This window comes from Salmo trutta, chromosome 1 (genome assembly GCF_901001165.1).
Source record: "Salmo trutta chromosome 1, fSalTru1.1, whole genome shotgun sequence".
In the NCBI taxonomy this organism is placed as follows: domain Eukaryota; kingdom Metazoa; phylum Chordata; class Actinopteri; order Salmoniformes; family Salmonidae; genus Salmo; species Salmo trutta.
The window spans coordinates 75,564,305-75,580,191 of NC_042957.1; the positions used below are offsets into that span (position 1 = coordinate 75,564,305).

The 15,887-nt window shown below is 41.5% G+C and overlaps 1 protein-coding gene across 2 annotated transcripts; it reads right to left on the reverse strand.

Annotated features, from left to right (window-relative positions):
* Positions 1–326: 326 nt before the first annotated feature.
* LOC115207908 (zinc finger protein 664) lies at positions 327–11,163 on the reverse strand. Of its 2 annotated transcripts, XM_029775482.1 has the most exons (4): positions 10,260–11,163; positions 10,035–10,070; positions 2,263–2,440; positions 327–1,850 (listed from the first exon to the last, which is right to left on the reverse strand). In XM_029775482.1, the coding sequence occupies exons 2-4, from the start codon at positions 10,041–10,043 to the stop codon at positions 580–582; spliced, it is 1,458 nt and encodes a 485-aa protein (XP_029631342.1). In that variant the 5' UTR covers positions 10,044–10,070; positions 10,260–11,163; the 3' UTR covers positions 327–579. The 2 variants fall into 2 exon arrangements, with proteins under 2 accessions (XP_029631342.1, XP_029631333.1); XM_029775473.1 differs by having other exon boundaries at positions 10,035–11,163.
* Positions 11,164–15,887: the final 4,724 nt, after the last annotated feature.

Genomic DNA, 15,887 nt, shown 5'->3' on the forward strand with positions numbered 1-15,887 from the left:
GTGTGTATATATATATATATATATACTGAGATCATGTGACACTTAGATTGCACACAGGTGGACTTTAACTAATTATGTGACTTCTGAAGGTAATTGGTTGCACCAGATCTTATTTAGGGGCTTCATAGCAAAGGGGGTGAATACATCTGCACCCACCACTTATATTTTTTATTTATTCGATTTTTTTAAACAAGTAATGTTTTTCATTTCACTTCACCAATTTTAACTATTTTGTGTATGCCCATTACATGAAATCCAAATAAAAATCAATTTAAATTACAGGTTGTAATGCAACAAAATAGGAAAAATGCCAAGGGGGATGAATAATTTTGCAAGGCACTGTATGAAAGACGATACAATTATCAACATCCCCCCCACACAGGTTCACTATGACATTTTCTATAACATTTGTCCATTTAGATCAATGTGTGATACTACATAGACACAGGGGAGACCTGATCCTAGATCAGAGCTGCATATTATGCTCCAGAGGTTACCATGGTGATCAGACTAAGTCAACTGTTTAACAATAGGAGATGGATATGACTGTTGACTAGATTTTTTATACTGATCCTTTATTTAGGGATCTGGAACCGGTGACAGGTATGAGGGAGAGGAAATACAGCACGTTTTTGTTTTCTGGTGTTTTTTCATTTGCCCTAAATAAGCAAAGCTCTTCCCACATAGACAAACATAGGGTTTCACTCCAGTGTGTGTTCGCTGGTGTGAATTTAGGGTCCCTGATTGACTGAAGCTCTTCCCACACTGACCACAGCTATAAGGCTTCTCTCCTGTGTGTATGCGCTGGTGTATAGTAAGTTTTTCTGACACCACAAAGCTCTTCCCACACTGATCACAGCTATAAGGTTTCTCTCCTGTGTGTTTTCTCTGGTGTATATTCAGGTGTACTGATTGAGCAAAGCTCTTGCCACACTGAACACATCTATAAGGCTTCTCTCCAGTGTGTGTTCGCTGGTGTGAATTTAGGGTCCCTGATTGACTGAAGCTCTTCCCACACTTAACACAGGTAAAAGGTTTCTCTCTAGTGTGTGTTCGATGGTGTCTAGTCAGGGAGGAAGCTATAGCAAAGCTCTTCCCACACTGATCACAGCTAAAAGGCTTCTCTCCAGTGTGTGTTAGCTGGTGTGTAGTCAGGGTGGAAGCTAGAGCAAAGCTCTTCCCACATAGACAGACATAAGGTCTCTCTCCAGTGTGTGTTCGATGGTGTCTAGTCAGGGAGGAAGCAAGAGCAAAGTTCTTCCCACACTGATCACAGCTATAAGGTTTCTCTCCAGTGTGTGTTCGCTGGTGTGAATTTAGGGGTGCTGATTGACTGAAGCCCTTCCCACACTGATCACAGCTATAAGACTTCTCTCCTGTGTGTATGCACTGGTGTATAGTTAGGGCTTCTGATACAGCATAGCTTTTCCCACACTGATCACAGCTATAAGGCTTCACTCCAGTGTGTGTTAGCTTGTGTATGTTTAGGGCTCCCAAATACGAAAAGCTTTTCCCACAATCAAGGCAGGGGTAAGGTTTCTCTCCTGTATGAATTCTCAGATGAGATTTTAAGGTGTTAGAAGCAGCGAAACTCTTCCCACACTGTGAGCAGCAGTATGGTTTCTCTCCGGTGTGAATCCGCTGGTGAATAATGAAGTCACTCCGGCTTGTGAAACTCTTCCCACAGTCAGAACAGCAGTGGTGAGGTTTCTTCCCTGTACGTCTCTGCTGATGTTTCTTGAGATGTTCTGATCTGGAAAGACTCTTCTCTGTCTCGTCAGCAACATGTGGTTGAGAATCCCCAGATGATAAGCACCTGCCACTGAGAGAACGACGGTTAGGAGTGTCCCCTGTGAAACAAAGACATTGAATAACTAGGTTTTGGAAATATGGGTCCATAAACAAATACTATAACAAAAAAATGTTAAAGTGTTATTTAGCAGACGATCTTATCCAGAGTGATTTACAGGAGCAATTAGGGTTAAGTATCTTGCTCAAGGGCACAGACAGATTTTCCACCAAGTCGGCTCAGAGATCCAAACCAGCAACCTTTCAATTTGTGGCCCAACGCTCTTAAACACAAGACTACCTGTCTCTCTTTTCATCAATATACACTAAGTGGCCAGTTTATTAGGTACACCACCCTCTGTTCACAAAATTCGATTGACAATTAACTAGCCCGAGTGTTTTACTGTTTATAAATCAATTAACAGAAGTTACAGAAACAGATTGTAGTCTCATCCACCCCCCCATTGTTCTTACTTGATGAAATCAAATCTTCCTCCTCGTGTCCTTCTCTCACAGTTCCACTCTGCCCTGGTGTTTTCCTGCAGTCGACCAGCCTCACAGACACCCTCTTCAGACCCAGCAGTAAGGAGCTACCAGGAGAGTTGTGACCAGGGGACTCCAGCAGAGTGGAGGGGGATGGACTAGCTCTGTCCTGGAGACCACAGGAAGTATTGTACTTAGAATATCATTAGACCAAACATTTGACTACTTTAGTCTAAATCTCAGATTGATTGGTGCATCCTTATAATACCTGCTTTCTCCTGAAGTGTGCAGTCGTTCACTACTTTACACAAATGTACAGTTTTCAAATCACTTTGGGCCATTTTTCAAATGGAAGTGGTATATTTTTTTACTAATGTAAAAACGTGTAACATTTGTAATGCCCCGTCTTATGTTCAGAACCTTTGATTGAGCAGTCATTGGAGTTTAACATATCTTTCACCCCTGAGTTAATCTTGGTTAACCCAGAACTAATGTCTCATGTAATTGGTCAGCCGCACGATTTAGTTCTGAGTTCATACGTGTTAGGAGGAGAGCTTAACAGATGTAGGAATGAAGAGCTCCACCCTCTCTTTCAAGATACGGGCCGAATGTCCCCTCCCCTTTCCAAAATTCGGAGGATGCGAAATCGTGATTTGTCATAATAACCAGAGAGGAAAAACAAACACCTGAACTACTGCTGCTCATTATGATGTAGTATTTAGAGCCAAATCCATCAATTATTTGGTTTTACCTTCCACGTCTTTCTGGTGCCTTTTACAGCTTGTTCTAGCCTAAAGCGTTGCAGAGTTATGAATCCTATACAAAAAGTATGTGGACACGTGCTCGTTGAACATCTCATTCCAAAATCATGGGCATTAATGTGGAGTTGGTCCCCCATTTGCTGCTATAACAGCCTCCACTTCTGGGAAGTCTTTCCACCAGATGTTGTAACATTGCTACAGGGACTTGCTTCAATTCAGCCACAAGAGCATTAGTGAGGTCGGGCACTGATGTTGGGCAATTAGGCCTGGCTTGCGGTCTGTGTTCTAATTCATCCCAAAGGTGTTCGATGGGGTTGAGGTCAGGGCTCTGTGCAGGCCAGTCAAGTTCTTCCACACCAATCTCAACAAACTATTTCTGTATGGACCTTGCTTTGTGCACGGGGGCATTGTCATGCTGAAACAGGAAAGGGCGTTCCCCAAACTTACCACAAAGTTGGAAGCACAGAAACGTCTAGAATGTCATTGTATGCTGTAGCGTAAAGAATTCCCTTCACTGGAACTAAGGGACAGAACCATGACAAACAGCCCCAGACAATTATTCCTCCTCCACCAAACTTTACAGTTGACACTATGCATTGGGGCAGGTAGCTCTTCCTGGCATCCGCCAAACCCAGATTTGTCGTTCGGCGGTGAGCCTTACACCACTCCAGCCGACGCTTGGCATTGCGCATAGGCTTGTGTGCGGCTGCTCAGCTATGGAAACCCATTTCATGAAACTCCCGACGAACAGTTATTGTGCCGACATTGCATCCAGAGGCAGTTTGGAACTCGGTTGGGAGTGTTGCAACTGAGCACAGACGATTGTTATGCGCTACGCGCTTCAGTCCTCGGTGGTCCCATTCTGCGATCTTGTGTGGTATACCACTTCTCGATTGAGCCGTTATTGCTCCTAGACATTTCTACTTCACAATAACAGCACTTACAGTTGACCCGGGAAGCTCTAGCAGGGCAGAAATTTGACAAACTGACTTGTTGGAAAGATGGCATCTTATGACGGCACCACATTGAAAGTCACTGATCTCTTCAGTAAGGCCATTCTACTGCCAATGTGGGTCTATGGAGGTTGCATGGCTGTGTGCTCAATTTTATACACCTGTCAGCAACAGGTGTGGCTGAAATAGCCAAATCCAATCATTTGAAGGGGTGTCCACACACTTATGAATCTACTGTATTTATACTGTGGACTCCGACATTGCTCGTCCTAATATTGATATATTTCCTAATTCCATTATTTTACATTTGTGCAACGTTATTGTTGTGAATTGTTAGATATTACTGCACTGTTGGAACTAGGAACACAAGCATTTCGCTACACCTGTAATAAGATTAGCTATGTATGTGTATGGACCAATACAATCTGATTTGTTTCCTCAGCTACAGTTTGAGTTGTGTCCTGTCTGACAGTGAAATATGGCTAGCTCTTACTGTAGCTTGGACTATGGAGTAGCTAGCTACCGTTGCAGAAGTCCATTGCGTTGCATGCACTCTAAGGTAGCAGTGTGACAATTTTGTTTTGAACTGATGTAGTTAGATGTAGTTCAATGCTGTGGCGCTTCCAGGCAGCCGCTCGAGAGTAACACGTATTACAATGTTTGTGTTGTTTTTTCATTTTTTTTGTGACGCACTGAATACTGTTCCTTGCTCTTTTAACGGATTAAGCATGACTTTGACAACGATGAACTGTACAAACGTTGTGGAATACTCATCACATTTCCTATGGTTTGACGAAAACATGAACCTCCACTGGCACCGCATATCCGAGACAAACTTTAGTGCGTCGGGATAATGCGCGTAAGAAGCCGGGTGAGATGGACTACAGCTGGTAAGGGCAGACGGAGGAAAATACTGACAATCGAAGGTAACAAACCTAAAACACATCAAAAACACAATCGCTCACGTGAATGCAGAATTCTAACTGAATTACGTGACGTCACAAAGACGTCCCAGAATGCCCCAGAGACCCCGAATGTGCTTGTTTGTAATCCAAGATCATTGATAAACAAAGTGGATGAATTTGAACTGCTTCTTCAAATCAGTAAATGCAGACATTGGATGTGTCACTGAAACTTGGGCCCACGAAAATATCCCAGATGAATCTATTTTCATATATAACGATCAGCTGTTCCTAAATGACAGGTCCAGAGAGTGGATGTGGCTATGTATGTGAACCACAGTAAGCAGGCAAAGAGAAGAACTGACCCAGAGAAAGAGGAATTTGAGTGTATGTGGCTTCGGCTCTGTCCTAAACTACTCCCGAGCTCAGTTTCAACTCTGTTCGTGAGAATACTCTACCATCCACCACGGGCAAATGAGAAAACACTTCGGTAGAACACCGTGGATTATCTCATCAACACTGTCGATGTGATGAGAATGTCCTATACCTAAAGTGTCAAACCCATGTACAACGAGTGACTGAAGGTCCATCTCTCTAACGTCATGCCTTGGAAAAATCCAGGAGAACTTTCTTTAAAAGAAAAAACTGTTGGCAAGAGTTATCTGAGTGCACAAATCAGTATGCCTGCCTACCTACCAAAGTCCAGCACTACTACCCCCCTTGTGAAAAACACACACTCCTGGCTGACAGCTAGACTCCAAAAAACCAACAAGGTGAGGGTGTTACTTGCTGATATGTCCAAAGCCGTTGGTCGAGTAGATCACGCAAAGCTCCTGCAACATCTGTCTGACATTGAACTGTGTCCAAGGTTACTAGCCTGGCTCAACAGCTACACCACAGGAAGAAGGCAGAGGGTGATGGCAAATGGCACTTTTAGCCCTTGGTCAGAGGTGATCTCTGTTGTGCCACAAGGGGGCATGGCCTCACCATATCTGTTTCTCCTTCACATGTCCACCCAAAAAGTTGTCTTCAGTGACACTCTGGACACTGGGTATGCAGACAGTGTAGGGCTGTCCCGAGTCATACCATTAACCAGCATCAAAAGAGGATATTTCCATGGGCTTGGAGGCAAAGCAGCTGGAAGAGTGGGCCACATTCAACATGCTCCTGAATGGGAAAACATCTGTGGAAATTGGAATATGTTTTCTAGAGACCATCCACAACCTGCACCACTAATCCTAGGAGGACAGGAAGTAACAGTGGTAACAACACCTAAGTATCTTGGTTTTCTGTTAGACTCGAAACTCAGTGGCGACACGTGGAGCAGTCAGTGAGGAAGGCCTCAAAAGGCCTGCACTTTTTGACTGTTCTTTCCAGAAATGGCATAGCCACTGAAGATCTGGTCACAGTCTATAATACACTGGTCTTTGTCTGGAATACAGTGGAGTGCTGTTAGTTGGATGCAGTAAAAAGCAGCAGGCCCAACTAGACTGGGTGCAGAGGAGGGCCTTGATCATCTCCAGAGGTGGAGCAGTCCAACCACAGCTCCCCTCACTGCAGAGCAGGCTGCAGTGCATCTGGTGATGACCATCCACTGAATGACCTGCTCCCTCCAAAAAGCAGTAACTGCACCACCATGCTCCTGAGAAACAGCAACCAACTGTCCTGCATAACTGCCGTACGAATCGCCTGCGAAACGCCACTCCACCCACTGCTATGAGACTGTGTAATAACTCTAGATCTTAAATGGTTCACAATTAGTTAGCTACCTTTCTTTGCCTTTTCGTTAGCTAGCTAGCTAGCTTCCAGCTGACTTGTGTTAGCTACCTAGCTGCAGAGGCTAGCTGCTTAAGCAAGCTAACGTTAGCTAATAGTAGCTGTATTGCTGCCAAGCATCCAAGTTGCTGACCAGGTTAGATAGAACTCTGAAATTTGGCTGAAACGAAGTTAGCATTGTCAGAAATACTACAAAAAAAGGTAGCACGTTGTTGGTTCTTAATGGACAGAAATGTGCACGTGATATTGATAAATTATAAATGTAATAAAAACTGTTGCACCTACAAGGTTAGTCAAACATTTCAGTCCAATGGTCACTTTATGGAAGCTAGTGTCATTTTAATCCGGCAATTTTTTTTAGCTAAGTAGGAGCAAAAATTCTGAACAGACTACTAGAATATAATGAAATAAATGACAATAAAATAGAAAATAATAATTGTGGTGACAGACATTTTTATCTAAAAAAGTGTGTACTGTATGACTGACTAATAGACCGTTCAGGGAACATGAAAGATGAGGATGGCATTAGCGTTTCTCTACAAGTTGGGTGAGTCAACATGTTTTTTTATACTTGCAAGCACACACAGAAATCAGTACAATGGATAGACGCATCCTATTCAGCTTAGGTTGATCGAACTAAATCATTTTTGGCAGGGGAGCATCTTTGGTTTTATAAGTGGGGGGACATATATTTAAAACATTTTATCCAGTTGGATAAACCCTCCAAACAGCCTACCCGACCTCTATCAAGGTCGTAAAGCACACCGTTGCCTCATTTTGTATCACATTCCATTTATAACATTGGGGGGGACAAAAAAGCTATTTCAGAATGTGGGGGGACATGTCACCCCGCCCCCAGTGAAAGTTGCAAGTCTGATTGTTTGTATATTTTAGTTGTCACTGTAGTAGACTAAACATAGGTGATTAAAAACATATCAAGAATGTTTCAAGGACAGCTTTTTTCCATCTACGTAACATCACACAAAATCTGAAACTTTCTGTCCAAAAATGATGCAGAAAAATGTATCCATGCTTTTGTCACTTCTAGATTAGACTACTGCAATGCTCTACTTTCCGGCTACCCGGATAAAGCACTAAATAAACTTCAGTTAGTGCTAAACGCGGCTGCTATAATCTAGAACTCCAAAATTGTATCATATTACTCCAGTGCTAGCCTCTCTACACTGGCTTCCTGTTAAGGCTTGGACTGATTTCAAGGTTTTACTGCTAACCTACAAAGCATTACACGGGCTTGCTCCTATCCATCTTTCCGATTTGGTCCTGCCGTACATACCCACATGTACGCTCCGGTCACAAGACGCAGGCCTCCTTACTGTCCCGAGAATTTCAAAGTAAACAGCTGGAGGCAGGGCTTTCTCCTATAGAACTCCATTTTTATGGAACGGTCTGCCTATCCATGTGAGAGACGCAGACTCGGTGTAATGGAAATTATATGATTAAAGGTTTGACTAACTGATTTCACTCAGAAATCATATAACCTGTTGAAATGTATTAGAAATAATAAGGCTATAATAATGTGTTAAAGACTATAATCCAATGATGTGTGTGAGTAGACTTTTTAAGACTAGGACACTGTTACTACTTCAAAAGCAGGGCAGAGTTGATACGACGACCTTGGGAAAGGAACAGGAGAAGAGGCCTCCCTAAGTTAGGGAGAGAAACAACGGCCTGAGAACGGCTTAGCTGGCAGGAGATTAGAAGACAGGTTGCAAGGTTTGATAATGAATGTGTGTGTACTGTGGAAAAATACAACCGCCTAAAACGGGGTGGAGTTCTCTACTGATGCGAGTTCATTTGGGTGTGTGTGTGTGGTAATATAAAAGGCTTTGTGCATTGTATGGATTTTAGAGCTCTCGTAAATAAACGTTCTGACCATTGTTAGCTGGGTCTCAGTCTGTTTCTTTCAACCGGAACCTTACACCTTCTGGTACAAACTGAGTAGTTAAATTGAAGTTCGGTTTAAGAACATTGATAACTTAATTCCCGTAACACTCGGTCGTGACCTTTTAAGTCTTTATTGAAGACTCATCTCTTCAGTAGGTCCTATGATTGAGTGTAGTCTGGCCCAGGGGTGTGAAGGTGAACAGAAAGGCACTGGAGCGACGAATCGCCCTTGCTGTCTCTGCCTAGCCGGTTCCTCTCTCTCCACTGGGATTCTCTGCTTCTAACCCTATTATGGGGGCTGAGTCACTGGTGCTCTTCCATGCCTTCCCTAGGAGCTGTGCGTCACTTGAGTGGGTTGAGTCACTGACGTGATCTTCCTGTCCGGGTTGGCGCCCCCCTCGGGTTTATGCCGTGGGGGAGATCTTCATGGGCTATACTCGGCCTTGTCTCAGGGTAGTAAGTTGGTGGTTTGAAGATATCCCTCTAGTGGTGTGGGGGCTGTGCTTTGGCAAAGTGGGTGGGGTTATATCCTGCCTGTTTGGCCCTGTCCACAGGTATCGTCAGATGGGGCCAGTGTCTCCCGACCCCTCCTGTCTCAGCCTCCAGTATTTATGCTGCAACAGTATATGTGTCGGGGGGCTGTCTTAACCAATGTGAATTTAAGTTCTCTTTATCTCAAAAGCCAACTGACATTTACTCCTGAGGTGCTGACCTGTTGCACCCTCTACAACCACTGTGATTATTATTATTTGACCCTGCTGGTCATCTATAAACATTTTAACATCTTGGCCATGTACTGTTACAATCTCCACCCAGCACAGCCAGAAGAGGACTGGCCACCACTCATAGCCTGGTTCCTCTAGGTTTCTTCCTAGGTTCCAGCCTTTCTAGGGAGTTTTTCCTAGCCACCGTGCTTCTACATCTGCATTGCTTGCTGTTTGGGGCTTTAGGCTGGGTTTCTGTACAGCACTTTGTAACATCGGCTGATGTAAAAAGGGCTTTATAAATACATTTGATTGAATGATTAGATGATGTTGAAATGGTGCTTGAATAGTGGAGGCAGCGCCTGTTTTCTTTGCATTAACAATAATTCAATAGTTATTTATTAGTCTGAAAACATGCAAAACATTCACTTGCTTGACCATTCTGTAGGTCATGTAACTGTTTGTTACATGCAACATGTTTTGTTAACTTAACCAGAAAGATGTTGCTCTCCGGTTTTATGATTAAACAAAAAGGTGTGGTTGAATTTATTCTGCCACTGTCTTCTTGTCACGTCTGTGCCAAAGCATATGAACGAACAGGTTAGAGCAAACAATAAAATATCCCAAGTTTTTAATTACCATGATTGTTTATTTTGTCCAGCTGTTCAAATGGAAAAGGAAGATCAAAGATGACGAAAAGCAGGCCTAGACATGTTATACACCACATTAGGAATACTGTTAATAAAATAAAACCCAACTTACCCGATCCATGTTGAAGCTATTTTTTCTTCAACATTTCTTAAAATAAAAAAAAGTGACAGTAAATCTGTAGCTAGCCTACACTAGTTACTTTCTTTGCTACAGCGTTCAGATAAAGAACAGCTAGACCAGAGCAATCACACGTCCTTTTAAATATCAAAACTAGATTTAAAATTGTGACAAATAAATGTCTGATGTAAGCTAATAAGATCCTGGATAAGATCTTACCTGATCTATTAAAGTCAGGAAAACGTTCAACACCCTATTCACCAAGAATCCTGTTGTCTGTTATCGTCTAACTCTACCCGAGCGTCACTTGGAACAACGTCCTCTTCGAGAGTCCAGGTAGTTTTAATTGTCTGAGGCCCAGTAAGGGAAGCCTATAAAATAGCTAACTGATTACAGCAGCGCTATCCGTGTACCGAACCAGTAAAACCCAAAGTATGTTCAATCCGACGTCTGCAGTTGTCATGCAGCCCTTACAGCAATGCAACCTCCGCAGTAGTCAGTGCATTTATACTTCCGTTTCACGGAGCAGCCTCAAATCAGTTGAGAAGGAAGTAGTCTTCTTCTTCTTTGGTATTATGGCGGTCCGCCATAAACAATTGTTATAGGTTCATACATCCATCAAGTGTATTTGCTGTGTATCAGTCTACTATTCTGTAGTATTAATTCATTGCACTTTGTGAAAAACCAACTAACCCTACACCCATTACAACCTCATTATTCCACTACTTTGTCCCTCTGATCCTACACCAGGCTAGCAACACCTTGTAATTCTGCAGTAAAATATTGTACACCCAAGTACTTCTCTGCAGCTGCCACCACATCATCTATCCACTGTGTTTTACATTCTATTCCTGCGGTACAGTTGACAACCATGGCTATGAACGACCCAACAAAACAAAAAAACTTACTGAAGCATGTTATTCCTATCACTCTCTATTGACATCGGCGTAATCACAGGAATCCTCTCAGGATCTCCAGCACCATGTGTACCTCTACTTTACACACACAACTTTTTACATCAATACTACACATTCATTTCGCTCAGGTCTTCCTGCACACGTCTCACATCTAGGAATCTCCCTGATACACACTGCTGGAAGGAAGTAGTCAAGGAAGGGAGTTTGTGTTTATACCGGATGTAACGCCCCCCACCTACCACCAACCAATCATGTCAATGTCGATCTATACAGAGCTTTAGATCTCGCCAGCTTGTTATTTTAATACTCGAATTTGTTTTACTTTTGGCTCGTTCAGCCATCCTTGAGGGAAAAAAATTAAGGGGAAAAATGTGGGTTTTGGATTAAACGCCAAAAATAGGGTCAGGACAGGCTAAGGAGATCTTATACGATTGTTCTTTGAGATAATAGCAGTCAGTTAATATGACCTTTATTAATTATGAAGCCTTTATGTGATTGAAATGCTTTTTTATTGCATAAAGGATAGCTGATAAAGATTGATGAACAAAACAAATAAGATCTCCTAAACCTGTGTTTACAACAGTCCTTATTTTTGGCATTTATCCAAACAGCATACAAAACCGCCATTCATTTCCCCCATTTTGCCATGGTCCAACGAACCATGGCAAAATTAGTGCCTATAGAAAGATGCCATTACTATTTCTCGCTATAGAGCCCCACAGTGGACGAGTCATAATACCCATAAAACCTAGTGGCCAAACAGGGAAATGGTTCCAATTGTTTTCCACCATTCACTTTTCCCATAGGGGATTTTCCATAGGCTTACCCTGGCGAGACGTTTTGAGAACCATTTCAATCTCTCTTGGACAAGGTGACTTGTATCAATATAATCATCTCTATTTACACTCAAATGTCGCAAATGCAAATTAGGATAAAAGTAGACATCATGCAAGACTACAAATCCCTGGAAGCTCCTGCACATCTCCAGCTGACACCTTTGCTAACAGGTATTGTGTCATTTCAAATCTTGCCCATGACAGGTCACAGAATTGTCAATTTAAAAAAAGTTTGCCAATTTATTTATTACTACATTTAGCTTACATTAGATAGTTAATCCAGAGATTCTTACCTTTAATGCTAGGTCATTGATTGCAAGATATTAGCTGTTGTCCCTTAGTCTTTTAATGAATGCATAACGGTAAACCTAGACACTTGCATCCTATAGTATTCTGAGTAGTGACTCAATGCTCGCTACCTTGGCAAGATTCATTGATACAATTATGGGTCTTTAGCATTCACATAATATTGGAGTCAGAGTCAAAATGTTCTTCACTCTTCACCTTCTTCTGGCATCTGTCCATACTTGGTCCCTTGCTCTTTTCAACTTACTTCAATGATCTTACCCTTTTCCTAATGTGTATTTTGGTCCTGTTTTGTCCAACTGACAACACATTACATTATCAAAGTCTGTTTGTCTATTTTATGTTTCTATCTGGAAACATCAGAGTCCTCTGAGGCGTGGGGTGGGGGTCCGGTCGGGGGTTCTACCCGCCCGAGGCCTGGACACTTTTAATTTATGACGTTTCAGAACCACTTGTCAAACAAAGTTTAAATGTATAATTTTCTTTTAAAAGCTATGACAGCTAATTTTGATATGCATACTAGAGGTCAAATATCACATTTCTGTCAATCTGAACATTCTGAAAATGTGTCTGATGGATAGCTATGAATCTAATATTTCCAATGATAAATGATTAAAGGGTAAACATGAGTAATAACCTGATGTACTGTATCTGACGTTGTCATAGGGTAAAACCTCTATGGGAAAACTGAATGGGATGGAGGGATGAATAGAAATAGTGATAAAACACAGAAAGCTACCATTGCTGCAATGATAGAACACATTTTCAACTCCAGGGACATAGACCTTCAAAAAAATCACTATGAGACATTTTCACCCCAGGTGAGCCCCACCGAGCCCCCTGGCTCATTGAATATAAGGCCTACAGATTCATTCAGTTTATTTCTGATCAATGTATGTGTATGAATGTACATGTGTGTACATTTCAAGAATTCCATTATTTTACTTTTGTATTTGTGTGTATTGTTGTATTTTGTTAGATATTACTGGACTGTTGGAGCTAGGAACAAAGCATTTCTACAGCCGCAATAACATCAGCTAAACAGGTGTATGTGACAAATAAAATTTGAGGATTAGAGTGTGTGTTTGTGTGTGAGTACAGGTACATAGGTTTGTGTGGGTTTGCAATTGGTGGAGCGTGGTATGAGCATTAACATTAGTGAAGTAAAACATAAAACATTGGTTCAGGTGTTACTACATGATCGGTTGAAATGATTACATTACTCATTAAAAAAAAGTTTTACTCACATAATGTAACTTATTACATTAAATGTAGAAAGTTATTACGACAATCCAACATTTTATCATATTAACCAACAAGATATTACATTTACCAGTTTTATTACATTATAAATCTAAGTTATTACATTAACCGTTGTTACAAGACACAGAATGCATAGTTCTTACCTTGACCTCATGGATATTATTATTCAAAGTAATATTGATCAGTTCAAGGAGCATTTTAATCAATTTAGATATTATTATAAAAATAAAGTGATAACTTCTTGTTCAGAAGATAACGGATTTAATTCATTGATCAATTGAATACATGAATATGCACCTATTGTTGAAACATTATTCTACATAATGACATTTAATAATAATAGTATCATGAGTATATGAAAGATACAATTATCAACACACACACACACACACACAGGTTCACTATGCCATTTTCTATAATATTTATCCACTTAGATCCCAATGTGTGATATTACATAGACACAGGGGAGACCTGATCCTAGATCAGAGCTGCATATTATGCTCCACAGAGGTTACCATGGTGATAAGACTAAGTCAACTGTTTAACAATGGGAGATGGATATGACTGTTCACTAGATGTTTTCTACTGATCCTTTATTTAGGGATCTGGAACTGGTGTTGGATAGATGGGAGATGAAACATGCCATGTTTGTGCTTTTTGGTGTTGTCTCATTGGTCCTAAATTAACAAAGCTCTTCCCACATATATCTAAGGCTTCTGTCCTGTGTGTGTGTTCGCTGGTGTCTAATCAGGGCGGAAGCTAGAGCAAAGCTCTTCCCACATAGACAGACATAAATTCTTGATAGCATTTGCGTGTTACAAAAAAAGTACATTTACAAAAGAAACATACTGCAATTTGAGATACCAGGTATAAAGCATACCAGCATACCAGGTATATATGCTCATATATATATATATGAGCATAAATATGATACTGTAAGTTTGTAACATTGATGGGGGCACCAAAATGATTTTTATTTTTCAAGTGAATTTCTGCTTTATGTTAAATAATAGCAAAGAACAGTTTTGGAATTGGCCTAATCAAGACCAAATGAAATCTGTGTGACATGATACCCTTTGGATGTATCATTGTACACAGTGCAGGTTTTAATCATGACCAGAGGGACCGCCTAAGTGCCAAATTACCCCTGGTAGATTTAAAACAGAGTAAATCTGCGGTTCTGGTGAGAACTGGAAAAATGTTTCACAGACTCATCCATGTTGAGGGAGCGTGCCCTCCTTGACTCAACACTGAGAATTCTGAGGTGACTTTACCTGTCATCAACCATTGTTGTCCTAAGGTGGGTTTTAATCCGTTTTAAAGCTGAGAAGCTTCTCTCGCAAGAAGCACTGCTGACTGGTGTAACAAAAGAAAACGTACAAAGTCGAAATAGCTCATGGAAGACATCTTTATAAGGTTCTAGAAACACAACAAAGTCAAGGAGAGCAGACGGTCTGTCCCTTCCACTTTTCTCTCTCCTATCAAGAAGCCGTTTGGTCTAAATCTGACTCAGAGGTCTGAGCAAAGGCAAACAGAGGCTCATCATTCAAGAATGTTGTACTCTTTGGGTTGAGAGACTGGACCCCTTGCATTATGTCGCAATTCTTCTTTGAAAAACTCCTCTGCAGCTCAGCTGTGAGACTGTCAAGCACCTGATAAAAGATAGTTCTTTGGAAGCTCTCACCATCACTTTGGTCACTATTTTTCTGTCCTACAGTGCTCATCATCAATGAGTTGTGAAATCTTAAGCTTGTTTTAGGCTGTCTTTTACACACTGTTTGTACACTTATTTTGCAGTGCTCTGAAATCTCTTCAACCTCTTTCCATAGTTCTCCAAAATAACCCTCACTTCTGTAGTCCTGTAATGTGTCTGTAAGGGCACCTACTAGATCCACAGCCCTTGCTAGGTCAAGAGAGCTTGATTGGAGCATGTCAGAAAGACATTTGGCATCAAGCACTTTACAAAAGCTAACCAAAAGCCCTCTGAAATGTAAATCTATCTGAGAAAGAAGGCCCCTTGCCTCCACTGATCTATCACCACTATTTTCAAGTGTGATATCCTGTAGCACTCTCAGAACTGTTGGAAGCCTGTCCCTCAGATTACGGCATGCTATGTATCTGCATGCCCACCTTACATCTGTAAGTCTCTGTAGCTCCCTGGTCTGCTGCTGTGGATACAACTCTTTCTGAACTGCAAGTCACTTGAGATGATGCCAGATACTTGGTACGAGCCAGATACAAAGTTATAAAGCTTCTGCAGGAGAGCAAAAAAGTTAACTGCCTCACGCACTGATCGACAAGAACCAAATTCAAACAATGTGCAATACAGTGCACATAAAATGCAAGTCTTGCACTGTTTTTAATCCGTGCAGACACACCAGAATGCTTTCCGCTCACGACGGATGCACCGTCATAGCCTTGCCCCACAAGATTATTTCTGTAGTCCAGACCATGTTTTTCAAGACAATCAATTATCATTTTTGTGAGACTTGCATCTAAGCTTTCGGCTGACTGAAAGTGTAAAA